General features: G+C 38.3%; 11 protein-coding genes across 11 annotated transcripts; 8 read left to right on the top strand and 3 right to left on the bottom strand.

The window, feature by feature from the left end:
• Nucleotides 1–290: 290 nt before the first annotated feature.
• Nucleotides 291–911, top strand: B0P05DRAFT_522604 (uncharacterized protein). Its single transcript, XM_051575988.1, has one exon. It carries the CDS (start codon nt 449–451, stop codon nt 809–811), a length of 363 nt encoding a protein of 120 aa, XP_051439353.1. The 5' UTR covers nt 291–448; the 3' UTR covers nt 812–911.
• A 328-nt stretch (nt 912–1239) lies between these two features.
• B0P05DRAFT_582902 (SH2 domain-containing protein) lies at nt 1240–5624 on the top strand (the record flags this gene model as incomplete). Its single annotated transcript, XM_051582206.1, has 5 exons — nt 1240–1434; nt 1480–1570; nt 1625–1701; nt 1756–5445; nt 5487–5624. 5 exons carry the CDS (start codon nt 1240–1242, stop codon nt 5622–5624), a joined length of 4191 nt encoding a protein of 1396 aa, XP_051439352.1.
• A 14-nt stretch (nt 5625–5638) lies between these two features.
• B0P05DRAFT_522602 (peptidase family M48-domain-containing protein) lies at nt 5639–7232 on the bottom strand. The gene is made up of 4 exons (XM_051575987.1): nt 7074–7232; nt 6773–7016; nt 6471–6724; nt 5639–6424 (listed from the first exon to the last, which is right to left on the bottom strand). Exons 1-4 carry the CDS (start codon nt 7163–7165, stop codon nt 5686–5688), a joined length of 1329 nt encoding a protein of 442 aa, XP_051439351.1. The 5' UTR covers nt 7166–7232; the 3' UTR covers nt 5639–5685.
• Nucleotides 7233–7266: 34 nt separating this feature from the next.
• Nucleotides 7267–8591, top strand: B0P05DRAFT_593319 (WD40-repeat-containing domain protein; the record flags this gene model as incomplete). The annotated part of the gene is made up of 7 exons (XM_051583045.1): nt 7267–7325; nt 7375–7585; nt 7630–7756; nt 7803–7893; nt 7951–8417; nt 8463–8523; nt 8580–8591. Exons 1-7 carry the CDS (start codon nt 7287–7289, stop codon nt 8589–8591), a joined length of 1008 nt encoding a protein of 335 aa, XP_051439350.1. The 5' UTR covers nt 7267–7286.
• A 55-nt stretch (nt 8592–8646) lies between these two features.
• On the bottom strand, nt 8647–9750 carry B0P05DRAFT_461088 (glycosyltransferase like family 2-domain-containing protein; the record flags this gene model as incomplete). The annotated part of the gene is made up of 1 exon (XM_051574052.1): nt 8647–9750. One exon carries the CDS (start codon nt 9748–9750, stop codon nt 8647–8649), a length of 1104 nt encoding a protein of 367 aa, XP_051439349.1.
• Nucleotides 9751–10460: 710 nt separating this feature from the next.
• B0P05DRAFT_522597 (inositol-pentakisphosphate 2-kinase) lies at nt 10461–12131 on the top strand. The gene is made up of 4 exons (XM_051575986.1): nt 10461–10639; nt 10692–10834; nt 10883–11038; nt 11083–12131. The coding sequence occupies exons 2-4, from the start codon at nt 10832–10834 to the stop codon at nt 11794–11796; spliced, it is 873 nt and encodes a 290-aa protein (XP_051439348.1). The 5' UTR covers nt 10461–10639; nt 10692–10831; the 3' UTR covers nt 11797–12131.
• Nucleotides 12132–13114: 983 nt separating this feature from the next.
• Nucleotides 13115–14849, top strand: B0P05DRAFT_576803 (pyridoxal phosphate-dependent transferase; the record flags this gene model as incomplete). The annotated part of the gene is made up of 6 exons (XM_051581730.1): nt 13115–13193; nt 13240–13350; nt 13394–13617; nt 13671–13941; nt 13993–14069; nt 14115–14849. The coding sequence occupies 6 exons, from the start codon at nt 13115–13117 to the stop codon at nt 14847–14849; spliced, it is 1497 nt and encodes a 498-aa protein (XP_051439347.1).
• A 51-nt stretch (nt 14850–14900) lies between these two features.
• On the top strand, nt 14901–18626 carry B0P05DRAFT_601542 (ras guanine nucleotide exchange factor domain-containing protein; the record flags this gene model as incomplete). The annotated part of the gene is made up of 6 exons (XM_051583254.1): nt 14901–15111; nt 15158–15236; nt 15289–15576; nt 15675–15740; nt 15785–18525; nt 18572–18626. The coding sequence occupies exons 1-6, from the start codon at nt 14975–14977 to the stop codon at nt 18624–18626; spliced, it is 3366 nt and encodes a 1121-aa protein (XP_051439346.1). The 5' UTR covers nt 14901–14974.
• A 72-nt stretch (nt 18627–18698) lies between these two features.
• On the bottom strand, nt 18699–20167 carry B0P05DRAFT_522567 (uncharacterized protein). Its single transcript, XM_051575985.1, has one exon. It carries the CDS (start codon nt 19782–19784, stop codon nt 18705–18707), a length of 1080 nt encoding a protein of 359 aa, XP_051439345.1. The 5' UTR covers nt 19785–20167; the 3' UTR covers nt 18699–18704.
• A 557-nt stretch (nt 20168–20724) lies between these two features.
• On the top strand, nt 20725–23637 carry B0P05DRAFT_522566 (uncharacterized protein). Its single transcript, XM_051575984.1, has 4 exons — nt 20725–20793; nt 20838–21162; nt 21211–22759; nt 22810–23637. Exons 1-4 carry the CDS (start codon nt 20733–20735, stop codon nt 23149–23151), a joined length of 2277 nt encoding a protein of 758 aa, XP_051439344.1. The 5' UTR covers nt 20725–20732; the 3' UTR covers nt 23152–23637.
• A 622-nt stretch (nt 23638–24259) lies between these two features.
• B0P05DRAFT_522562 (uncharacterized protein) lies at nt 24260–25951 on the top strand. Its single transcript, XM_051575983.1, has 5 exons — nt 24260–24533; nt 24580–24628; nt 24682–24727; nt 24790–24902; nt 24992–25951. The coding sequence occupies exons 1-5, from the start codon at nt 24443–24445 to the stop codon at nt 25572–25574; spliced, it is 882 nt and encodes a 293-aa protein (XP_051439343.1). The 5' UTR covers nt 24260–24442; the 3' UTR covers nt 25575–25951.
• Nucleotides 25952–25962: the final 11 nt, after the last annotated feature.

Below are 25962 nucleotides of genomic sequence, written 5' to 3'. Positions count from 1 at the left end.
AAGACGAACAAAAAAAACATACGATAGATGTAGCTGTCATTGGCCAAGACTCTCTTTTTTTTTCTGGGCGCCGAAAAAGTAATTATCTTTATGCGCCATGTACACCATATCTTTTGTTTGTATCACCTTTAGACAACAATCAACAGTGTAACAAGAGTTTTTACTTAACCCACGTAGGAGTGATAAACAAGTGAAAAATAAAGAAAAAAAGGAGAGCATCATTTATTATTCTAATACAAAAAGGGGCAAAGATTAGTTTTTTTTCTTTTTCTCTTTTTAAGAAAAGTGATATTGTATCGTCGTCATTCTTACTTGTTCTATCCCCAAACCTTATTACAATTTTTTTTCTTTCCATGCGTGCGCCCGCCTTGTATAAAAATAAACAGGAAAATCTTTTTCTTTTTTAACTCTCTCTTTCTCTTTCTCTTTCTCTTGTACTATTTCAACCATGGACCAAGTTCATATTCCCATCCTAAGTGAAGACGAAAAGATCTTTTTAAACACAACAGCAACATTTAGTCAAGCAAGAAGAATGTCAAACACAATAGACCATTCTGCCAGACCCAGTTTAGAAGATAATATCTCACATAGAAATCGTCGCCACCAAGTGGCATCTTCTGTTCCTTCATTATCGTTTCTATGGAAACGAAGAGGTTCTTCTGTTTCTGCACACACTACTTCATCTGCCGGTTCAGTTGAATATCGTATAGAAGAATCTCAATCACCTAAAGCAAGAGAATTAGAATCGCTGATATTTGATCAGCCACAAAGAACGGTTCGAATGAGCCTCACACCACGTTGCGCAGTCTAATTGTATATTCCTTTCTTGTCTTTTACCTTAATGCTTTCTTTCTCTATCTTTCTATTATAAACTGTATATATCCAAATAAAACCTCTTACTCTGTCAAAAACAAGTACATACCAAGAATTGTGTAACGCACTTTATGCATAGAATAGAGTTATTTTCAGTTGCTTTTCAGGGACTCTTTATAACTCCCTATTTGCTTATCACGTTTTACTTTTTTTGATGTTCATGAAGTCTTTAAAGAACTCTACTAAAATTTAAGGTCTTGGCTATTGCATCATCTACACTTCTGATGTTTACTAAACACACAAACAAGATCTACCTTTGATCAATGCATATACGCACAAAAAAAAAAAGTCAAGTCACAGCGGTGATTGAAACACTCATCATGAATGACACTTTTTTTCTTTCTTTTCTTGAACTCTATATCAATCATGTCGAGAAGTGACGACGAAGTCACCAATATGTATGGTGATCAAGACGAAGAAAACAGTTTGGTACAAAATTCTGATGAAGAAGGCGAGGATATTGGTTATTCCCGTAAAGGAAACATGATTAATGACGATGATGACGACGACGACGACGACGATGAAGAAGAGGAAGACGAAGACGAAGAAGAGGCTAGAAAAGTAAGCCAGTTTAACCAAACACCCATGTTCTTAATTCTGTCATAGATTGCCGAAGGATTCATTGTGGACGACGAAGAATCAGACGCGTCTGAACAAGTTGCTGTGCGTCGAAAGAAGAGAAAGAAGGTCGAAGACTGTAAATATATTATTTCTTAGAACAACAGTGGTCTAACATACCATTTACCTATAGACGATGATGACCTGGACGAAGAAGATCTGGAACTATTAGAAGAAAACACGGGTATCAAATTAAATCGCTCAACAGGTGTAAGCCATTTTATGGAACTCCATGGAACTCTTATTCACTCTTTCTTATGATAGCCTAAATTAAAGCGTCTTAAACGTGGACGCGAAGAACAATCATACGAGAAATCAAAAGGAACCGACAATATTTTTTCTGATGAGGAAGACAACGTTGCTGATGAAGCACAGGAAGCACATGCTCCTAATCGTCGTCATGACGACTATGCTCAAGATTACGACGATAGAGTAGGATATAGACACCGCGACACGTATGATGACATGGGCGACTTTATCGCTGATGAAGATGAAGAAGACGATCTCAATGAAGTATTGGGTGAACGCAACCAAGCTCGATATGACGAAGATCGTGGTAGACGTGGTAAGGCTAACAAGGACATGATGAATATCTTGCCTGCTGGTATCAGTGAAGATGTTCTTGTTGACATGTACGACATCTTTGGTGATGGTGGTGATTACGAATGGGCTTTATACGATGAAGAAGAACATGATCTAACAAAAGATCGTGAACCTCAGCTAGCAGACATTTTCGAACCAAGTGAATTAGCTGAACGTATGATGACAGAAGAAGATGAAGAGATTCGTTTACGTGATGTGCCTGAACGTGTTCAAATGCGCTATGAAGGTCTAAACAAGAATTTCGAGCCAGCAACAAATGAGCAAGTACAAGAAGAAGGTGCTTGGATTGCTCGTATGATGGCTCGTCACCGAGGCGAAGAACAACCCACAGATCAGTTTACATCGGCTGTTGCTTATGTAGTCAGTTTCTTTACCCGGGAATTTCTCGAAGTACCTCATATCAAAGACCACCGCCGTGATTACTTTACCGAAGTCGACAGAGACACTGGCATCAGCAAAGAAATCTTGACTGAAAAGGATCTTTGGGAAATATATGACTTGGACTTCAAATATCATAGTTTTATTGATCGTCGAAATGCATTAAGAGAGTTCATTGCTAAATGTCAAATTGAAGATGGCTATGTTGATACCATGTTGGACCGTGTTGAAAAAGTAGAAGAAATATCCGATTTGACAGACTACATCAATCTCAAATTTGCGGATAAGGTGAATGCCATGCAACAACAGACAAGAGGACCCAAGCGACCCACCAACAAATCACTGTATGAACTAAGCCAGCAATCCAGGATTCATGAATTCTTACCTCGGTTTGGTATTTCAGCAAGAGAATTCGGTACAAATTATATGGAAACCTATCAACGCTATCAACCTGAAGATCGCACAGCGGATCCTTTTGTCGAAGCAGATGATTACACGGACTCTAATTTCCCTGATACCGTCAAGGTATTAAAGGCAGTTCGATCTGTCCTTGCTCAAGAAATGGCGTTTGATCCGCAAGTCAGAAAAGCCATTCGTAAAGACTGGGAGCTCTTTGCTACAGTGACTGTGACCCCCACAGAAAAGGGCTATACTGTGATTGACGAATTACACCCCATGAAGCCATTTAAATACTTGACCGAGAAGCCTATCACAGAATTCAGAAATGGTCAATTCTTACACATCTTAAAGGGCGAGTCTGACAATTTGCTAAATGTCACTATTGGCATTACTGATTACCCTGCATGGTTTAACCGTATTGCTGAATTCTATATCTCAGATGGCTACAGTGATACAGTCCAACAATGGAATGATCAGCGTAAAGAGATTATTGAACAATCCTTAAAAGAACACTTGATACCTTTGATGAACAAGTATGTCCGTGAAAAACTTCGTGTTGAAGCACAAGAATACATTTGTCAAGAATCCTACAATAACCTTTACAATAAGATCAATGTTGGACCTTTCCGTGGCCCTGAATCTCATTTCAAGAGTCCTATGCCTCGTGTGGTCACTATCTCTTCCGGTAATGGTGGGCCTAAAGACGCTGTGGTGGCTGTGTTTGTGAACCAACGCGGTAAAGTACTAGACCATCTTGAAGTACCCAACCTGAGAGACGAACGCCACTGGAAAGAAATGGCTGATTATATCAAGTCTAAAAAAGCCAATGTACTTGGTATCGCTGGCTACAATGCAGAAACACGTCGTATTATCAAACATATGCAGACCATGTTGGCTGAAATCAACCAGTCTCATGAGTACAATAACCTCTCTAAAATGGACATGGTGGTAGTGGACGACGAAACTGCTCGTCTTTATAAAAACTCAAAGCGTGCTCAAGAAGAATTCAACGAACTCAGCGAAACTGCACGTTATTGTATCTCTCTTGCGCGTCGCCTCCAAAGCCCCGTAATGGAATACGTTGGCTTAGGCAAAGATCTCTTGGCTATTCGTCACCATGAACTTCAACATTTGATTCCTGAAGACACATTGTTGTTTTATCTTGAGCGTGCTCTAATTAGTGTTGTGAATGATCTAGGCTTTGATATCAATGCAGCTATCCAAAGCCCTTATCTTGCCAATGCACTTCAATATGTCTGTGGCTTTGGTCCTCGTAAATCTGCCAGTATCCTCAAAAAGATTGAAGCCTCTGGTGAACTTGAAAGTCGTGCTGCTCTTGTGCTTAGAAAGCTAACACCTGCTAATACATTCATGAACTGCGCTAGTTATCTTCGTATTCGCGATATTGATGGTGCAGACATCTTGGACGATACACGTATTCATCCTCAAGACTATGAATTGGCACGTAAAATGGCTGCAGATGCACTTGAAATTGATGAAGATGAAATGGACGATTATGACTCTAAAGTAGCTGTTGTGACTCGAGTGATCAAGGAATATCCTGATAAATTGAACGATTTGATCTTGGATGATTATGCTGTTGTGTTGCGCAAACAATACAATGCTCCTAAGCGACAGATTTTGGAACACATCAAATTGGAATTGCAAGGCCCTTATCATGACCGTCGTCATCGTTATGCTCGTCCAACTACAGAAGAAGCATTTGTCATGGTCACTGGAGAAACCCGCAGTACGTTAAGTGAGGGCTTCATTATTCCAGCCATGGTGGTTGCTATTCGAGGCAAGATTGCTAGCTGTGTATTGGATTCTGGACTGGAAGGCATGATTTACATTGATAATGCTTCTGATGACCGTATTATGAACATTGGCGATGCGTTACAAGTGGGACAAACTGTCAACTGCAAAGTGTTGCGTATTGACCGTGACAAATTCATGGTTGATTTGTCTTGTAAAGCTTCAGATGTCAAACCAGGTTCTGACTACACTCTTCGCAAATTGCCCGAAGATCCTTATTATGACCATGTAGAAGAAACAAAGGAAAAAGAACAGCGCCGCGCCAGTCGACGTAAACAAGCTCGTTCGACCCGTGTTATTAAACATCCTTTGTTTAGACCTTTCAACCATGTAGAAGCAGAAGAGTATCTCTCAACTCGTCAGCGTGGTGATTTGGTGATTCGTCCTTCTTCGCATGGTCCTGACCATATTGCCATCACTTGGAAAGTAGACGACAATGTGTATCAACATGTAGATGTAGTAGAAGTCAAGAACAAGAATGATGTCCATGGTCCTACTCGTCTCAAGATTGGTGATCAAACATTTGAAGACTTGGATGAATTGATTGTGACTTATATTGAAGCAGTGGCTCGTAAAGTAGAGGAATTGATGGCACATCCCAAATATCGTCCTGGTGGTACACAAGCCCTGAATGAACATTTGACAGCCTTGACACAAGCAAACCCTAAAATGTCAGCTTATGGGTTCTGTCAGAGTGAAAAACCAGGTTATTTTGACTTGGGATTCAAACTGAGTGTTCGTGGTCCTCCTATGCGTTGGGTAAGTTAAGCTCCGTTTACTTTATTCGCTAACAAGACTAGGTTGTTCGTGTTTTGCCTAATGGCTATCGTTTAAAAGATGTTTCATACCCTCAAGTGGACGACTTGATTAATGGTTTCAAGCACATTCAGCATGCAGAAGCACAGCGTCATAAAAAGAGAAGCATGAATAGATATTAATTATAAAGAGGAAAAAAATTGCGTTTTTTTTTATTGTGTGTATATCTAAATCTATCATTATCTACAATTCCTTTTTATCTTGTTCAATAATAGGCTTGTCAGAAGTAGGCTTGACACCAAGAGCCTTTAATCTTTCAACTAAACTAGGATGAGAATGATTCCAGGCAGAATACCAAGGATCAACATTGAATCCACCCAAGTTCTTGACACTCAATTTGATCAAAGCACTACGCAAAGTAGAAGCATAACCCAACTTGAGAGCATAAGCGTCTGCTTCATATTCATTCTTACGCTGATAGACATGCATCAAAAAACCAATAACACTTTCAACAGGTGAATAGATGAATTGGAACAACAAGAAACCAATCAAGGTAGGCATAGAGTGATGGAAACCAAAGTCTTGATAGACCTTTCTGTTATGGATAAAGAAAGAGAACAACCAAAAGATAGAAAGCAAATAGACTTGGTTGACTGCCAATAATTTCAATGTGTGGCCCATCTTCCAATGACCCAACTCGTGAGCCAAGACAGCGCAGATTTCATCATTGTTGGAGTGTTCAATCAATGTATCGTAAAGCACAATATGCTTGTTCTTACCAAAACCATAAAAATAGGCATTGGAATGACCAGAACGCTTGGATCCATCAATCACATACAATTTTTTCAAAGGAAACTTGATACGGGCAGCAAGTTCTTCAATACGAGTCCTTAACTCGCCTTGTTCCATAGGTGTCAATTTGTTGAAAAGAGGTTGGATATAAGTAGGATAGACAGTAATGATAAACAGTTGGAACATAATCCTAATTAATTTAAGTATACGTTACTCATCTATAAACTTAAACTTACACAATCAACCAAACATAAAAATAAAAGTTGTCGCCCGTTGATTGGATAATCCAGATAAATGCAGACATGAAAGGAAACATCAATACAGCCATGATAAGATGTGATTTCAAAAGATCCATAAAGAACAAGCCAATCGTTTGCTTGTTGAAACCATGACGTTGTTCAACAACAAATGTAGAGTAAAGACTGAAAGGTGTTGAAGTTACAGTCGACAAGAGACTAAAGAGCGTAAGAAAGACAAGGGATTGGGTGATCTATCATAAAGAAGATCAGTTTTGATATGATATCGACAACTCACAAACCTCATATTCAGGGCCATAACCAACAAACTTGTTCAGCAAATGACCAGCATAATTCCAAATAGCTGGAAGTGCATCATAATAAAGCATCAAGACAGTCTCAATTTGCTTATAAAAGCCTTCAATAAACCCAAAACGAGATTTATCCAAATTGTAAGCCTGTGCTTTCTTAAAGTCTTCTTCAGTCACAATATCCGCCAATTCAGAAGGACGATCACGCATCAAATAACGATTGTATTGGCGGTAGCTAGTGATAATTTATCAGCATAAAAAATAAAAATAATAAAATAATAAAATAACTTACTTTAAGTATTGCTCAAAACCATACACAGCACATGAGAATCCTAATACAAACTGTTTATAATCAAGTGTATCTAAATAAGCTAGAAAATCCATCTTAATTAACAAAAAGAAAAAGGATAAAAAAAGACTAAACGAACGCGTAGTATTTAAAGACTAAAATAAATGTGACTCGTTCAGGCACGTTTTCTTTTTCTCTCTCTCTCTTTCTCTTGTAATGACGGATAATTCGAGCGTGTTTGGTCTTGGGCACCAGGCAAGTTTATCACTAATTTTTTTTATGCATAAAAAGCTTACAGATATAGGCGAGGTGTTTAACAGCCGTAACACATAGTACAGAACAAAGCAAATTTCTTGCTGGTACTGTAGGTGCTAAAGACAACGTTGTATGCTTATTGGAATATGACGACGATAACACAACTATCAACTCTACTATGTTTGCACATCCTGAAGAAGTATGGGATATTGTCTCTTGTCCTGCAGACGAAAATTTATTATTCACAAGTCATAGCCCAGGTATGAAGCGGGTTTTAATCTATTTAATCACTTATTAGAATCAGTATCAGGAAATCCATCAGAAAAAAAAGCAACATTATGGAGAAAACCAACAAAAGAATCACTGACAGAAACCAACACTCTTTATGATCTTGAACCTGTTGTTACTTTGGAACATAGTGGCATTAAAAAGTGCGTACAATACAATATTAATGCAATAATTAATATATGTTATTAGAGTACTTGTAGATCCAAAGGAAGATGCTCAGAGAATTGTGTCTATTGACTCGAGCAAAATCTACTTTGCTACTTTGGACTCTTCATGTCAGGTATATATTATATATATATATATATATATCTAATTCTCATATCTTATATATCCATAGACCTTGCTTGAAATTGATGCATCGCCTGTGCTTGATACAGACTCAGTCTCGTTACACAGGATCCAAAATGCTGTATGGAACACACATCAACCAGAACTGATAGTAGTAGGCGGCCGAAACTTGTCAGGTTGGGATCTGCGATCAGGAAAGAATAGCTTTAGTCGATTTGATGCCCACAAAAGTACAATCCGTGCTGTAGATTATAACTCCAATAAGCCATACCATGTTTCAACAGGCGGTGATGACGCCCTTTTGCATATATGGGATACTCGAAGTCTTAAAGAGCCTTTAAAAACGATTGAAGGTCACTCGCATTGGGTATGGTCTGTAGCATTTAACCCTTTACAAGATCAATTACTATTGAGTTCGAGTTCAGATACACTTGTCAACCTTCACAACATAGTGTCCATTTCTTCTGCTTCCTATTTAGATGACTCAAGCGAAGACGAATTAGACAGCCCAAGCACGTATGTACCGAGTAAATTGTATTTTATTTATAAACGCATCTGTAGAACCAAACCTTCTGATGGACTTGTCTGTACTTATGATCAGCATGAAGATAGTGTCTATAAGGTTGTTTGGAGTCCTGCAGATACTTGGACATTTGCTTCTATCTCTTATGCTGGTAGAGTCGTCATTAGTCAAGTACCGACAAAAGAAAAGTTTAAGATACTTGGTGTGTGATCATAAAATAGATCAAAAGGCATGGTCTATCACTACTTTTTCAAGCTCATTTGGGACAATGATAGTATTCATACTGTTCTTTTTAGGCATGCCTTGTTGCTCTTGTTTTGCAATATCAGCAGCCAAAGTAATGCCCACACCAGCACGGGTACCCCAACCTACTTTGTGAAGTGTGAATAAAGCATACAGTTTCATGACTGCAAAATAATAATTGAATAAAAGCCAAGTAGGCAAATGAATGACATCTTGAGGTCGGCGATAAAAATGAGGAAGCAGCTTGAGTCCTCGAGTAAAGAGTAACCATCCTATATACGATAGAATCACATTCCATAGAGGCAGAGGACTACTTGAAGGGCCTGCTTTTGATGACTGTTCTATGGCAAAAAAGATCACAAGCACCGGCCCCGACAATAAAGAAAACGGATTGAAGATTTTATCAACCATGGAGAATGCAACATAAGGATGCCGATTCCATATTTGACGCTCCATAAACAATGATCGAAAGTCAGATCGCCATGTATTTCTAGTCCACCGAAGCACTTGTTTTATAAACCGCCAGTTGTTCTTGAATGTTGAGAACAGCTCTGCTTCAGGACATACTTGAATATATGTGTTCCAGCCATGCGATACCATCCACCGTGTCAAGAACTTGTCGTCACCTGAATTCAAAGGATACTTATTAAGCCAGAGATCATTTAAAAAACTATGTTGAAAAGCAGGATCATGTAGAATTAGTGTGCGATAGGCTGCAGTGCGTCCTGATAAACAGCATACGCCACCATCAATATGTGTGGATGCTGCAATCTCTATATTTCGAATCGACAGTCGAAACCCAGCAAGTACTTCCCATACAGTTTGATGACCATTCAAATCAACAGCATGCACTGCTTGACACGTACCGACACCTCCCATTTTGAGGTCTTCAAAACATGCTAGCATGTACTGTAACATAGTCGGCTTCCAAATGGCATCGTCGTCTGCAAACACAAGGATTTCTGTCGTGGTTGCATTGATACCTGCTACCATTTGTAGACGTTTGTTGGCTTTGCTTACTGTCAGGATACGAATTTTGTCGGGATCCACATCATTTGCCAGTGCTTGCAATGGTTCACGCATTCTTTCTTCTGTGATAATGATGATTTCTTTAGGATGACAAGCCAGCCAGCTACGAGCTGCAATTTTAAATTCATCCCCAGCGTCAATGGTAGGTACGACAATAGTAACATCCTCAGAGGGTGTATAGGTTGGATTTTCTTTAGGCTGAATAGGCTCATAAACATACCATGCTAATATCTTGATAAAGAACCACAAATAACGATAAAATCCAACGATACCAAGAGGTAGAAAGAAGGGCAATAAGCCCAGGTCATTTGTCAAATAAAGCATAAAGAGAGAGAAAAAAAAAGGGCTAACTCTATCTTTCTTTAATTATATATCTGTTTATGAATTATAGTTGTTAAGAAAGAGGGGAAAGTTTGGCTCATTTTCTTTAAGGTTTAGAATGTCATTCATAGTCATTAATTCCACAACAAATAGAAACAATCTATGCAAAGAAACCTAATAGTTACTGTTATTTAGACACAAGGTTTCATTTAAACATAGTTTATACATCTCCTTTTCTTCCTGCATATCCTTTATTTTCTTTTTAGGAAAAAAAAATAGGCAGTTCCGGCTTAAGCGAAGCCAATATAGTGAACTGCCGCATCAAAAAATTATGCGCTCGATATGTCTTGATTGCCATACCGCAAGAGTGAATCAAGACTCTTGCCACATTTTGTTTACAAGTAAACATTGTGGCGCGCCCTTTTTTAAGAAACTAGTCACGGCCGCAATCGATCCCCTTGATAAAAGAGAGCCATGTTGTATTGACAAATTATGGTCATCTTTTTTTTTTCTTTTTATTATGTCTGTTTCATTAAGCGCAGACGATGCTAAGGACTGGACCTATGTTGGTGAAGGGAACCAGAATCTGGTTGTGAGATATCATGGAGAACGTCTGTTTCTTGTATGTATATGCATATTTTACTTGGCTACGTTTTTTACTAACAGCAGAAAAGAAAAGAAGGATAAAGTGTTGAGGGTTTACAAAAGCAATCAAAAAGATGCAAAGGGACCTGATGAGCATGCAATTTTATTTAAGCAGCAGTTTGTTGAATACATCATTGGGCCACTATTAGGACATGAATACATTGTTGCCATGGTAAAACATAAATAGTAATATTATTGGTATGCTCATTACTTGTGCTAGACTCCTGTAAAGACATCAAGAGGATTTCTGGAACAGTTAGCGAGTCATGTTCAACCATTTAGACCTGATTCTCGACTTAAGAATAACATCGTCATTGATGCACCCTTCTCCATGTTGATGGATGATCTAATGTCTATGCTCACATTTGAACTCAAGGTAATCACTCAGTACAAGTCAGCATGGTATTCACCTTGAATCAGCCCAAATGGGGGTTTAAGCCTTCTTCCACACATCCCAAGAAGCGATTATATTGTCGCTATTGTATGCATTCACATATGAAGCAAATACCTATTCATGACTATTGTCCCTTGGACTTATATTCAGGGGATCAAGCACGTATTCAAAAAGCACTTGTGAGCCTGTTTACAGCACCATTAGAAAAAACACTTAGAACCTATGTGAATAATAGTCCTGTCTGTTTAGAACAGGCTATGTTTGAAGAAATACGAATGCAAGACATATTAGAACATATCCTTGTTCAAGACCCAATCTTATCTAGACTCAAATCCTTGCAATCTAGACTAGACGCGTTAGATGTGGAAAGCATATTGCCCCTATACCAACAATACCAATCTAGTATCTTTCATACGACTGACATTGCGGTGTGGCAGATAGTAGTCAAACGATTTTTCAATAGACAACCGTTGTTAGAAAAAGAACAGTCGTTACAAAAGATATATGAATATGTCCTTTCCATGACATTTAAAGACTGTTCTATTATGATTAATGTAAACAAGACCACTGAAAAAGACAAAAGGACAGTTGATGTGAATGGCTCTCTCTTTAGTTACGATGTCAAAGTCATAGATACTGATTTAAAAAACTTAGAAAAGATACCTTATTGGCATCAATTAGACCAAGCTATTGTACAGCATGCTGTGGATACATGTTTTGAGAAGCAGGAATGCAAATAAAAATGGTATACACTCATGTGAAATTAAACTCCGGGACTTTTTTACCCTATTTTTGTGAAGTGCATCACTCGATCAACACTTCCCTTCAGTTCTCGAGACCTTAGGAAGATGATCGCCTTTGGCATCAATAACTGCTTGGTATCGGCCGGTCATACTGTCAACCAAACGTTGAGCAAACTCAACATCCATTTTTCCCACTCATCACTAAGAAGAGCTTCCAAATCTTCTTTGTTGGAAGCCTTGAACCTCTTGTCCTTAGTCTTACGCTCAAAAGCGTCCCAGACGTGCTCAATAGGATTTAGATCAGGACTTTGAGCTGGCCAGTACTCAAAGCCCCTGATCTAGTGAGTCCCCTTCCACCACTTTGCATAGCCACCAGTGGCAGCTAGCCCCATCTTCTTGGAAGATAAACTCCCTGTCTTGCTCCTCGTTCAGCTTTTTGAACCAGGTATGGAACTCACCTACTAAAATTTTGATATAGGTATCTTGGTCTACACTACCACCAATAAATACCAAGGGTCCGAGACCACCCGCCCAAAAACAACTCCAAAGCATTACACCACCGCCTCAAAACTTGTGCGTAGGTATGATGTGAGCTGTTTCATACCTCTCGTCTTCTTTTCTGATCATTCTGGAAGCACCATCATGGCCTTTGACGGCAAATCACGACTCATCGGACCAGACAACACTTTTTCATTGATCTGGTGTCCAGTTTACGTGATCCTTAGCCCAGTGAAGTCTTCTTTTCATATGCTGCTTTGTTAAAGTAGGCTTCTTGGCTGCTGCACAAGATTTGAACTCAAGATCCTGAATCTCTCGCTTCACTGTCGCCAAACAAACATTGACACCAAAAGATTCCATCTGCTCTTGATGGTACTTGTAATCAGCGAAAGAGCTTTTGCGAATATTTCGTGTTACATGTCGCAAATTTCTTTCAGTGGGTTTTTTTTTGGGTCTCCAGTTGCCTCACCAGGAAGAGAAGAACCTGTTTTTTTGATGCGTTTGATGCAATCTTCGACTGTATTTCTATTCATGTTTACTAGCTTTTAGATGCGTTCAGCACACTTAACTTCTTTTTCAAGATAATAAACACCCCAATACTGGTGTTATTCGTACTTTCTGTAAGTTCCACGAGTGTGGCTTCCAGGATTAGTGGTTGTTGAGGTAGATTGTATGGTAAGAATTGAGAGAAATAGTTTCTTTCTGTAATGAGGTAACTTTGACTTCAAATTGCGTTATTCCGCACAGTCATGGAATTATTGAAGAAGCGAACCGAGAAAATAAATAAAAATGCCCTTGTCATTTGTTACTATAAACCATGGTATCATCAAAAGAAAGTGATAATGCAGCTGAATTGGACGTCATGCTTAGTCGTATGCAAGAGATGGTGATTGATTGTAAGTTGTATCCTGCTTTAATTATACAGAGACTGACGCTTGCAAGTTGTTCGACAAGGAGAAAGAGAGTCTAGGCCTGTTGTCCGTTATCATAGTCCTGAATCTTTATATGAAGCCATTGATTTGAGTCTACCAACTGATGGCTGTGGTATTGATGGTGAGTGAGTTTATCATTCGACCGAAATCTGACTAAAGCTTAGGTACCTTTGAGCTAATCAGCAAGACACTAGATTACAGTGTCAACTCTTGGAATCCGAGATTCATGGATAAACTGTATGCTGGCACGAACCCAATAGGTGTGATCTCTGAACTCTTGTTGGCTGTCCTGAACAGCAATGTTCATGTCTATCATGTCTCTCCTGTATTAACATTAATGGAAATCGAAGTGACAAAAGCCGCAGGCCAACTATTAAATATGGGAAAAGTAAGCAGAAAACAACAAGAGAGTTCGTAACTAAGAAAAAAGAAATATCTAAGAATGCAGGTGGCCTTCTCTGTCCAGGTGGTTCAGCCTCAAATTTATTGGCTCTTGTAACAGCTCGAAACAAATTGTTTCCAATGATCAAGACAGAAGGTTATTTTCCTCGCCCCATGAACCCCAAATCAAGTTACGGAAAACTCAAGATTTTCACTTCATTACATAGTCATTATAGCATTGACAAATCAGCTCAAGTCTTGGGCTTAGGTACTGATAATATTGTCAAAGTGCCTGTAGACCAGATTGGGAGAATGCAAGTGGATGAATTAGGCAAGTTGGTCAAATGATCAAAAACAAATATACTTATGGCCCTAAATATAGAAAAATTAATTGTAGCAAGTATCAATAAAGGTGAAACACCTTTTTTTATCAACACCACAGCAGGTACTACGGTTTTGGTAAGAACCACAAAAGAAAGGCTTAAATTATTCATTCAATTTTAGGGTGCATTTGATCCTATTCGAGCCATTGCAGCTGTAGCCAAGAAATACGATTGCTGGCTTCATGTTGATGGTTCCTGGGGTGGTACAGCTGTATTCTCAGACACAGTTAGAAAAGAAAAAGACTGGTTTGACGGATCTGAGTTAGCCGACACATTTACCTTGAACCCACATAAACTATTGGGTGTACCACTCCAATGTTCGATGCTCGTAACACCTCACGAAGGCCATTTACTTTTTGCCCGAGCCAACTCTTTGAAAGCAGACTACCTTTTCCATGGCAACCCATATGACTTGGGTGCTGGTACTATTGGTTGCGGTCGTCGTCCTGATGCCTGTAAGATGTTTTTGGCCTGGAAATTCTACGGACAAAAGGGGCTGGGTGCGCGTGTGGATCGTGCGTTACAATGTGCCTCTGAGTTCACAGAAATGGTCAAGGCAAGACGAGGATTTGAATTGGTCAAAGATCCTAGTCCATTTTTGCAGATATGTTTCTGGTTCGTGCCACCCGAGTTGCGGGGAGAAAAAGAACTGAATTTATCGAAAATTACAAGAGAACTGCATAAACGCGTCAATCAATTAGGCGAGTTTTTGGTGGACCATGCACCTCTTGTAGGACAACCAGATTTCTTTCGCGTGGTCGTGAATGCGCCTACAGTTGGCTTGCATCGTGACTTAGAACGACTCCTGGATACTATTGAAGGAGTGAGTGCAACAATTGACTGGAAAACGATATAATCAAATGATTATTCTGCATTAAAATGCCTAAAAAACAAAGCGGACTTTTATCTTTTTTTTCCTTTTTTTCTTTTCATTCTTTTGTTTCTCTTTTTGCTGATCGAGTCTTCTTTACGAATCTAAGCATGAGCTCGCCTTCACTTTTATGTAGAGTGAAAGCGCTCTATCCTTTCGAGTCAAACGACCCTTCTTCTCTTAGGTTCGAGGAAGGCGATTTTATTGATGTCTTGGCTAAACTGCCTTCTGGTTGGTGGGACGGGTGGTAACTATGAAAACGATTGCTATGCACAGAAGCTAATGCTGAATAGGTGCAATGGACAACGTGGTTGGTTTCCAAGCAATTATGTCAAGATCATTGAAGAGTATGCTGGTAGCACAGAGCCTGTAGTACGCATTAATTTTCGATGACAAACAATAAAAATTAACAAAATCTGTATAGAACCAAGTGAAGCAACAGCAGACGAATCTATTTGATGATAGCGTAGGAGAAAACTACAGTCTTGAAAACGCATTACCATCTCATTGGATAATACAAACTCGTCAAGATGGAAGAGCGAGTTATTTTCTAAATACATTGACTGGTGAAATGAGATCAACTTGGCCCTCTGAAAGCTCTGCTAATTATTTCTATGACGCATCAGATGATGAAGATTCAGGAAGCTCAACTATAGAAAGCAACCCACGATCAGATCCTGTATTTGTTACAGATGGGAAACAAAAAGTAAAGGTAAGGAGAGGAAAAAAGAAAGAGAGAGAGAGAGAGAGAGAGAGAAAGAAAGAAAGAAAAAGAGAAAGAACCCCTTTATAGAACTCCTGTTTTTATAGTGGAACCAGAGTTCAGAAAATACTTTTCAAAATGCACTTGACACCCCATGGCAGCCTAATACACAGGTAAGGGTCTCGAAATAAAGTATAAATATTTATTTTGTGAATAGGAATTTTTACCTAATAACCGAGAAACCATACAGTCAGTAAGCCCTTTGGACAGCTCGAGCCCATTGACTTGGCGCAAACTATCTATTCATGTCACACTCGCCATTAACAATCTAATTCTAGCTGTCAAAAATGGACAAAAAGCATTTTCTAGCAAACAAGCTGCTTCTGTTGTTGATGCTGTTCGATTCATGCTTGTTTCTTCAGGTACAATGAGTCGAGAATCTATTCATATAAAAACCAATTATGCCTTGCGATCACATCACCGAGCCATGATGGCATCTATGTCCAAACTTGTCTTGTCTGCACGACTCTGCACCTATGGCACAGCAAATGATGTAGGCAAATTACTGACAGATTGTCGTGAACTTCTAATTGCTGTACGCAACTTTATTAATACTTGTGAAAGTATTCCTGTTCAAGTTAGTCATGCTGAACCCATTATACTTTCTCCCGAAGATGAACACAATCCAGAATGGGAAGGCATTTTACAGCAGCAGCAGCCAATCAATTCAATATCTGGCTATACAATTGATCAAGGCATTCGTGCCAAGTATCAATTGAGACCAGAATTAAAAGAGAATCTGGACGCTTATGGTGCAAGTGTACAAGAGTCGATTGAATCACTTATGGCAAGCTTAAATCGACATAGCGATTCTCGTTGCTCGCTCGCCGTCTTGTTATTTACACAGTATAGAAATTTTAGCAACCAAAACGGTCAATTTCTTTCTATTGTTGAAGACACGGACTTTCAGAGTGTTGCGGGTTCTCCTTTGATTCACGGGATTAACTTGGCCAAACAGAAACTCTATGACGGCCTTGGCAAGTTGTTTTTCAGTATGCAGACCATGACAGATGAAAATATACCCATGGATAAAATAGAAAATGATATGCAAGAAGCTTCTGACAGTATTATTTCTTCAGTCAAATCTTTATGCAACCATATTGCCGAGTTAGTTATTGAACGCAATCAGTCTCGTATAGGCGGCATAGAGGAGGAAGAAGAAAAAGAAACATCTTCTCAAGAAGATCTGTTTGCTTGTTTCCTTCGAAACTCAACAGGGTCGTTTAATTTAAATCTATCTTCTGAATTACTCAAAAATACATCCTATTCTTATTCTCTTGATGAGCTCTTATTAAGAAATATGAGCTATACAAGCGATATATCAGTTACCAATGGTAAGCGAAGCAAGTCACTTACAATGGAGCTCAGGCAACCAGAGACAACCAACTTGAAATCCATTTACCGAGCATCAGCACCTATATCCGATTTAAGTTTGTTCTCGAGAACTAGTCTACATCGATCTACAACAGTTGATTCCAAGCACTCGAATGCTAAACTCAAACAATTTTTTGGAGACGAAGTACCCGAACCATCTACTGCTGCAGGCACACCTATCTCTAGTACTACTGATGTGCCTATGCACCCATTAGGAGGCTCAAAGTCACTTGATCCTTCTAGTGATGTTCTTGAAGGAGAAGAACGCTTTTTGCAATATGACTACAGTCCCAACGAAATTGTGTTTACTGTAGACGGCAGTGTCAAAGGAGGCACATTAAGAGCTCTAGTAGAACGTATGACATTGCATGATTATCTTGATATGAACTTTAACAGTACTTTCTTGCTTACTTATCGTTCATTTTGTACATCGCTTCAAATGCTGGAGTTACTTGAAGAAAGATACAATATACAACCACCACCCGGTTTGACAGCAAAAGAACTCGAAACTTGGGTTACCAAAAAGCAGAAACTAATTCGATTACGTGTGTTCAATCTACTCAAAATCTGGCTTGAGCAATACTATTATGAAGAAGACTCTGTGATACTTGATCGACTCTTGTTCTTTACAAATACCACCCTGAAAGAAACACTTAGTTTTTCAGCATATCAATTAGAACGACTGATTGAGAAACGCAAGAATGCGTGCAAGGACTTGAGAAAGCTTGTTATTACACAACAACAAGATATGCCAGACCCTATCTTGCCTCGTAACCTAAAGAAGTTTCGCTTACTTGATCTGGATCCTATTGAACTGGCGCGGCAGTTGACTTTAATGGATTTCAAGCTCTACAGTTCCATTAAACCTGTTGAGTGTCTTGATAAAGCATGGTCTCGAGACTCGAAGTATGAAGACGGTCGCACACCTGTGGCAGCTAATATACAAGCTTCGATTAATTATTGCAACCAAGTCACTACCTGGGTATCAGATGAAATCCTTAGCCAGTCAGAAGTCAAGAAGCGAAGTATTTTGATCAAATACTGGGTCAACGTAGCAGAACGTTGCCGACAACTCAATAACTTCAATACATGTATGGCCATTTTATCTGCCTTTGATAATAGCTCAATTGGCCGCTTAAAGCGTACATGGGAGTTGGTAGGTGCACGCACACATCATGTTGTGTCACAGATTCGAAAACTGATGGGTGCTAATCGAAATTTCACCCAATACCGAGCACTTATTCATTCAGTCAATCCGCCTTGTATTCCTTTTTTGGGCATTTATTTGCAAGATTTGACCTTTATTGAAGATGGTAACCCAAACTTCCTCAAGATCTCTAAAAACTTAATTAATTTCGCTAAACGGGTCAAGACAGCAGAAGTGATACGAGAAATTCAACAATACCAGACAATGGCTTATCACTTTAGACAGATTGATGAAATACAGGCATTTATAACTGAAAATCTACGCAGTTCAAGAGATGAAGATCAATTGTATAAAGAAAGTCTTCGATTGGAGCCCAAGTAAGTAATATATATATTTTTTATAGATTATCTAACTTGGCTTTAGGGAAAGAGACGACGAGAAAATTACACGGCTCTTGCAGGAATCTGGCTTTTTGTAAAAAAAAAAAAAAAAAAAAAAAAAAAAAAAAAAAAAAAAAAAAAAAAACTTTTTTATTATTTATTTAATAAATGGTATATTATGATGATGGAGATGATGATGATTGTGCTGGCAAGTTAAATAACTTGTCCAAGAATGCTGCAGCATTCCAAGGAAACCGACTTGTTTCTTGATGTTCTTCTGATGATAACTGTATTTGTGGTGGGTAAGCAGATTGTAAATTTTGCTGAGACTGACGAGACAAGGCAACTTCTTTCAAAAGATGATATCGATGTGCTATTTGCCTTTGTTCAAGATGAGGTATTGTAGAGAGAGAAGGTACGCTCGAAGATGTCGGGAGTTGTTCTAATTTTTGTCGGTTTCTTGGTTCTAATTTTTCTATACAGCGCATAAGACTCGCCCGTAATGGGTCTTCATAACGCTTTATGCATCGATATTGCCGCTTAATCGTGTCTAGTTCTTTGTTGAGTTTCTGGACGTTTTTTGGATGAAGAGGACTGTTTTCATCTTGTGCTGAACATTGTTGTTTCTGCAACATTAATTTCTGTTGTGTTCTTGACATATTTGGCTGCTGTTGAGTCTTAACTTGAGGGTCTTCATGTATGAATTGTGAGCGGAGTAATTGCTTTTTTTCTAGTTTTATCTCTTCTTTTGGTAGAGAAGGCGTAGAAATCAATTTAGGATAAATCTGAGCTTTTTTGGGAAAACTCAAATTGTTGGCAAGTGCATTAAATGTCTGCTGAACAGGTTCCGCGATAGCGGTGCAAGTAAGGGGTGCAATGCTTGGCTTCTTTTCACTAGAGCATAGTTGAGGGGTTGATGACGACATCGCAAGTTTATCAGTCGAAGGGTTTCTCTTGGTTAGAGTGCTTGTGAATGTTTTTCTGTCCATTTTGTTTAAAGAGCGCTGAGATTGAGAGCGTCTCATGGCTGGTCGCTGAGTGTCTTGTACAAAATCCGCTTCTGAGTCTGTATGAGAAGCATGATGTGCTCTCGCCATAGGCGCTAGTTTGGTTACGTGCACTTTGCCACTCGAACGCCGCTTAATATGGTGACGAACGGGCCTTTTTGATTGTGCAGGAGTCGTGCTCCGAACAGGAGTATTTTTCTTACTAATATTTTCTTCTTCTTCTCCTACCATAAATTTGTTTTCTTTCATGATTTTATTTAGAAAAAAAGGAAAGAAAAAGAAAGCAGCATTCAAAAGCCGCGCAAGTTTATGCACAAATAACAACAAATGCCCCCAAGAAATAAGTAGTCACAAGTAATTACTGCTTCCTAAGTACTTGAAGAGATACTTGTTCTGTTGTTCAGCATTGCTATCCATGAGATATAGATTGGATCAAAGATACATTGTTAATTAAAGAGGATATTGATTGTCTCGATTCTAATTGCCGAAGTCACCAGTTCTTTTGGTTCGTCTTTCACCAATGATATACTTTGAGTTCAGCAAACAAATGCATTTATCAATCGCTAACAGTAGAAAAGATTATTGTCACTTTGAGCAAATCGAGGCCTATATTGCTTAATAAAGAAAATGGAACTACATATATGTGTTTGTTTTTATGTAGATTTCTATAAAACTTTATTGATGTATACAAGCAGCCTTTTTACCGAATTCAATTAATTATTTCAGAATTACATCTATAGCCTAACTCAGGTGCGATTGAACTGTGACACAAGCTATTTTGTAGTGTGTGGTCATGACCTGTGTTAAACGTCTGATTCAACACATTTCTCTTCAATTGGCACTTGAGAAATTAAACTATTTTCTTGTTTAAAAAGCCGTGAATAGCAGTATTTCCCAGCTCGATAAAGATATCTCGGTTTTCATGAATGAAATGGTTACACTTTCAGTTTGAAAGCTTTCTAGTTAACTTTGCGAATCCTATATATATATTTATACCTCTATGTAATGAACACAAATGTAAATGTGTCTACATGAATTATGTTCTAATTACTCTCCAACGTATTGTTGCTATTCGTCAGTAGCAATAGCTAAAATCATACTTTAAGACTTTGCATGTTTTGTGTAACATGTCTCTCGTGACTTGTTTATACACTTATCCTAATGGAAAACTTTTTCTCTTTTTTGATCTACTCATCAATGGCACCCAAAAGAAAGAGCCAAGCAGTGTCAACAGAACGCTCCAAGAAAATAGCAAAAGGTAAAAGTGACGATAAAATAAAATAAAAACTTAGTTCTTGATAGAAACAACTGCCACAGTAGAACGAGTCGCCAAAGTTGTTATTGAACAAAGACCACCTGTCCCGCTGAGTGCTGTTGCAGCAAGACGTGCAGCTATGAACGCAGGTCTGTACAAGCCTGCTGTAGTTGAAGAAGAAAAGGAAAACAATGAGACAGAAGAACCCGAAGAAGTGGAGGAGCAAAATATTGAGGGCATTGAGCTTAAAAGTATTACTGACGAAGAAAAAGAGGTAGAAGAAGAAGAGGAAGACCAAGTGATAACTGAGCCCTCAACACCCTATGAAACACCTGCTAGCAATAGTAAGCCTTTGCCTAAGCTTAAGCAAACGTAAATTTTCTTGTCTATATATTTCAACATATCACTGACATGTCTTAGTCCTGCATTTATAGATTATAATTCTGTCAGTCGATTCACACCTACGAAACACAATAGCTGTATTATCAACCAGGAAGACGATACCTATTTGTTTCTAGGACTGAGAAAAGAAGAACATGTGTTGTTTATGGGCCAAGTGTTAGCAGCTCCTTTATTTGGATCTATTTCAATTGCCGGTGCTGTCTTGTCTTCTGGTAGACCAATCCCCACACACACCAAAGAGGATTTACATGTAGCATTTTATCCTGTCTTCTCACCACGCACACACTCGTTACTCAGTATTACATCTACATCACTTGAAGCACCCTCAATCTGCCCTCATATCTACACAACTGAATTAGACGAATTTTTGATGGAAGCAGTATTTGATGAACTTAAAGATTTACACGAATTTGAATCTGTTGTTGTTATTAAGAATATGGAAAACTCTGGTTTAGATACTATACGTGACGCTATTGGAACATTCAACAAAAACTTGACTCAATTCACCAAGAAAGAATACGACCCTAAACACAAATCACTTGCTGTTCATCTCTTGCCTAGATTTCAGCCTATTTTAAAGCCAACACCCGGTATGAAAGCTCTCAAGATTGAATCAAGTTGGTCAGAACGTACTACAATGGCATTAGAAGAAGCAACAAAGCGAGAGAACCCAGTCGTGAGCGTGGTGTGTGGAGCTAAAGATACAGGAAAGTCGTCTTACAGCCGATACTTGATCAACAGGTTGTTGTCCAAATACAAGCGTGTTGCTTATTTAGAAGCAGATGTGGGACAGAGCGAATTTACGCCATCAGGACTAATGTCTCTTCATTACATCAGTCAGCCAATTTTAGGCCCTCCTTATACACACCAGCAATTGGAGCCTGAGAGAAGCTTCTTTTTTGGCTCGACTTCACCTAGAAATAATCCAGATTACTATCTCTCTTGCATCAACACACTTGTGGATTGCTGGAGACATGACCAAGAACAAGTACGGGATCAACAGGAATCAGCATGGCTTCCTTTGGTGGTGAATACACAAGGCTGGGTATCTGGCGTAGGCTACCATTTACTTTTAAGCCAAATTCAGAAAGTAGAGCCTACTGATATTTTCACGATGCGCCACCACATGTATGAGTACAAGAATTTACCTCCTTCATTTTCTGTAGATATTATGCCAGTCTCAACAGAAGCATTTAAAGTTGCTAAGGAACCAGCCGTGTTACATTACCTGGATTGTGTATTACAAGATCCTAACGAGGTGACGTTGGCTGATAATTTTTCCTCGATCCAGCAACGTGAAATGACGCTTGCTTCTTATTTCCATCAGTCGGGTATGGGTATTGAACATTACTTGAGTCCTCAATGGGAATTTGAGGAGCATCTTATTGAACGAGTGCCTTGGACGATTGACTGGAGACAATTGAATGCTATTTGGGTGACATATGAAGAAGTCAAACTGAACGAACTGTTTTATGCACTGAATGGTAGTCTAGTTGGCTTAATAGGCCAAGTTGAAAACCACCAACATCTAAAGGGACCCAAACGTACCATAACTACCGATACTTTTGTATGTGATCATTATCTGATCGACAATTATTTATTAACTATCATTTCTAGACTCCACCAAACTATCTCAACACACAAGAACAACCTGCTCTTGAACCAGAGCATACGACATGTCATGGTTTAGGCATCATAAGAGCCATTGATCCTTCTCGTCATGCTATTCTGTTGTTGACACCACTCCCTCTTGATACACTTGAAAAAGTGTCTAGTATTGTTAAAGGCGAGCTTCAATTACCATTGTGGACAATGCTCGATCGCCGACTAGAAAAGAGTTCAGGGGTTGCTAACGTACCATGGACTAAAGTTCCTTATATAACCAAAGAAAGCACAGAAGGAGCAGGCGCTAATGCACTTCGAGTGAGACGTAATTTATTGCGTAGATCGCAAGCTTAATAAAAAGGAAATCATCTAGAAATTCATGTACAAAACAGGCGTTTCTCCGCTCCAACCTATTCTACATAGTATATTCTCAAAGACGGTTGCACATTATAGCATGACTGACAAGATGCAAACTTGGTCCCGAGTAATAAGAAAGGCAACAGGGTATAAACGTGGCGTATAGTTTCATTGTCATGTCAGACTAAAGTTCAGTTTCTCACTTTTTGTCTTCATTTACACTTATGACATCAAAAATATTCAAGAGCCGAAAGGAGGTGCGGATTTACATGATTTGTTTGCCCTTTTTATCATTCATTGGCCTTCAGCCTTCTTTTTTTATCTCAACAATGACATATTCCAGTTATTTCTTTCAGACTTAGGAAGACAAAACAAGTAAAAAGCAGAGCTTGACTAGTTTCTTTCAAATGTTAACGACCTGTACGACCATAAAGAGAAAAAAAAAACTAGATAAAAGCAACAACAACAAAAAAAAAGAGGGAGACAGTTTGATTGTAATACAAAAAAGTGTAACATAAAGAAAAAAAAAAAGGTGTGAAAGTCTTGTTGATTCAATTAATTTTGAAGAAAGATCGATCGTCAAAAAACATCAGTGAAGATTGACATACACACACCTATATATATACACATATATATATAATGTCTTGTCATCATTCCATATGAGCCTTACACGTGTGGTAACAAGTTCATTTGTCTACATCATCTTTAGTTTCCTTCCCCCCCTTTTTTTTTCCTTAACATACTACTTACACACACATATATGAAAGAATTACCAAAAACAATCACATTACTACATTTGAACAGTGCGCACAAACCCCCTTAAGACATATCGTCGATTGAATAAATGAGAAGCGATTTAAACACTTGTCATACAAATTTCATTGTTCACTTACAAAAACAATACTAGTGGACCCTGTCAGTGATTTGATCACTTTATTGCTCTCCCCCAAAAATCAATAAAATTAGCATTCAAGAAAAAAGGGAGGCAAGTTAAGAAGCCTGTTTTTTCCTTTTATGAACTTTTTCTACTTGCATATTAAATGCATTTTACATCAAGAAAAAAAAAGTTTCTTTTTTTATCTCTTTCTTCTCCATTCTTTCTTTCTTTTTCTCTCTTTTTTTTTAATATATATAGTTTTTTTTTTCTTCTTCTTCTCTTTAACAACAATTTCCTTCAATTTTTTTCTTCTCTTTTTCTTCTTTTTTTTTTGAGAAAGAGAGAAATAAAATACAACAATAACATACACCTCCCTCGCAGCATAAAACACCTCTTCTTTTTATTTCGACTATGGAAATACTTGAATTAATTGATAATGAATCTCAACTTGGTGAACGCAAAGCACATCCATGTACATTGCCTGGATGCACAAAGTCTTTTGGTAGATATTTGCTCTATTGACAACATTTTGCTCATGATTTGTTTAGGTAGACGCTCTGACTTGGCTAGGCATGTCAGAATCCACACCAATGAAAGGTAACTCCGCACTCTAAATTATCAAGTGTAGTTGTCTAACCTTCCTTTACCAGACCATATGTGTGCCACGAGCCAAAATGTGGAAAAAGCTTTATTCAGGTAAAGACGATGGATGATCAACAAGAAACAAGTATATTAATGCGATTTTGATGACAAAGTAGCGTTCAGCATTAAAGGTTCATCTACGTACACATTCAGGTGAAAGACCGCATCAATGTGAATACGAGGACTGTGGAAAATCATTTGGTGACAGTAGTTCATTAGCTAGGCACAGGTAAGCAGTAAAAAAAAAAAAAAAAAAAAAAAAAAAAAAAAAAAAAAAAGCAACAAGAGTGGAGCATAGATGACTTACAAAAAAGATAGACGTATACATACAGGAAAACGACCTTATAAATGTACTTTTGATGGATGCAATAAATATTTTGCTCGAAAAGTGATCATGACAAAACATCAAAAACAAGCTCATGATGCAAGTACAAAAAGATCCTGTTTGCAATGGAGGCCATTAAATGAAATTTTACTTTCTGGCAAAAAGAAGAAAGGAAGGGCTCTTTCTTGGAGACCTTTGGATGAAATTTTGCAAGATGGTACATTACTTCAACAAAAGCTGAATGAAACTGCCAACACACCTGCACCAGACAGTCCTAAACATGATTATGTAGATCACTCACCTGCTTCCCCTGTACTTTCAGAACAAAGTTCAGCAACGCTAGATGAAGACATGATCTACAGTCCAATTGATTTTCATCATCATCATCATCATCATCATCAGCATCCCTCCCCTCCTACGTCTGTAAAGACAGAAGATCATTGGTATTCTTACCAACAACCTCAACTCACTCACCCTCATCAATGGTTACCACCTCTATGCAAAGAACGCACTTACTATCCATCCTTTCGAGACAACACAATCTTCTTAAATTGTCAACCCTATGATTTCATCTAACACCATACACATCCATTTACATTCCTTATTTTCTTTTCAAATACTTCATCCTATGCTTAAGACTACACACATACACACATACACATTCGTTACTTTGTTGATACTTTCCTTTATATACTTGTATGCATATGATTTCCTTATTTTTTCTTTTATATAAATATATTATGTAATTCGGCTTATACGGAAGACTCCAAGTAATACAAAAAAAAAAAAACTGTTTTATACATGAAAAAAGTCACTGGAATTATTATTATTGTTGTTATTTTTTTACAATAAAATTTATGCAAGAATATTAGGCTCCCTTTCTTCTCCTTAGTTATTACAAAATTCCTTTTTGTTCATTTGTTTTTCTCTCTCTCTTCTTCTTCTTTTTTTTTTTTTACACTTT

Source organism: Gilbertella persicaria (genome assembly GCF_025201335.1).
Source record: "Gilbertella persicaria strain CBS 190.32 chromosome Unknown B0P05scaffold_2, whole genome shotgun sequence".
Taxonomy (NCBI): domain Eukaryota; kingdom Fungi; phylum Mucoromycota; class Mucoromycetes; order Mucorales; family Choanephoraceae; genus Gilbertella; species Gilbertella persicaria.
Note: the sequence above shows the minus strand (reverse complement) of the source record. Positions and strands in the feature narration are given on the sequence as shown.

Excerpts from the sequence above, each read along its gene's own strand:
- B0P05DRAFT_522562 (XM_051575983.1), top strand. The coding sequence starts at position 24,443 with ATGGAAATACTTGAATTAATTGATAATGAATCTCAACTTGGTGAACGC. Across the intron at positions 24,534-24,579 it reads TGGATGCACAAAGTCTTTTG|GTAGACGCTCTGACTTGGCT; the intron begins GTAGATATTTGC and ends TGATTTGTTTAG. Across the intron at positions 24,629-24,681 it reads AGAATCCACACCAATGAAAG|ACCATATGTGTGCCACGAGC; the intron begins GTAACTCCGCAC and ends TTCCTTTACCAG.
- B0P05DRAFT_522597 (XM_051575986.1), top strand. Across the intron at positions 11,039-11,082 it reads TGCTCACATTTGAACTCAAG|CCCAAATGGGGGTTTAAGCC; the intron begins GTAATCACTCAG and ends ACCTTGAATCAG.
- B0P05DRAFT_522602 (XM_051575987.1), bottom strand. The coding sequence starts at position 7,165 with ATGGATTTTCTAGCTTATTTAGATACACTTGATTATAAACAGTTTGTA. Across the intron at positions 6,725-6,772 it reads GTTATGGCCCTGAATATGAG|ATCACCCAATCCCTTGTCTT; the intron begins GTTTGTGAGTTG and ends TCTTTATGATAG. Across the intron at positions 6,425-6,470 it reads TTTTATGTTTGGTTGATTGT|GATTATGTTCCAACTGTTTA; the intron begins GTAAGTTTAAGT and ends TAAATTAATTAG.
- B0P05DRAFT_522566 (XM_051575984.1), top strand. The coding sequence starts at position 20,733 with ATGGCACCCAAAAGAAAGAGCCAAGCAGTGTCAACAGAACGCTCCAAG. Across the intron at positions 20,794-20,837 it reads CTCCAAGAAAATAGCAAAAG|AAACAACTGCCACAGTAGAA; the intron begins GTAAAAGTGACG and ends AGTTCTTGATAG. Across the intron at positions 21,163-21,210 it reads TTGCCTAAGCTTAAGCAAAC|TCCTGCATTTATAGATTATA; the intron begins GTAAATTTTCTT and ends GACATGTCTTAG.
- B0P05DRAFT_522604 (XM_051575988.1), top strand. The coding sequence starts at position 449 with ATGGACCAAGTTCATATTCCCATCCTAAGTGAAGACGAAAAGATCTTT.
- B0P05DRAFT_522567 (XM_051575985.1), bottom strand. The coding sequence starts at position 19,784 with ATGAAAGAAAACAAATTTATGGTAGGAGAAGAAGAAGAAAATATTAGT.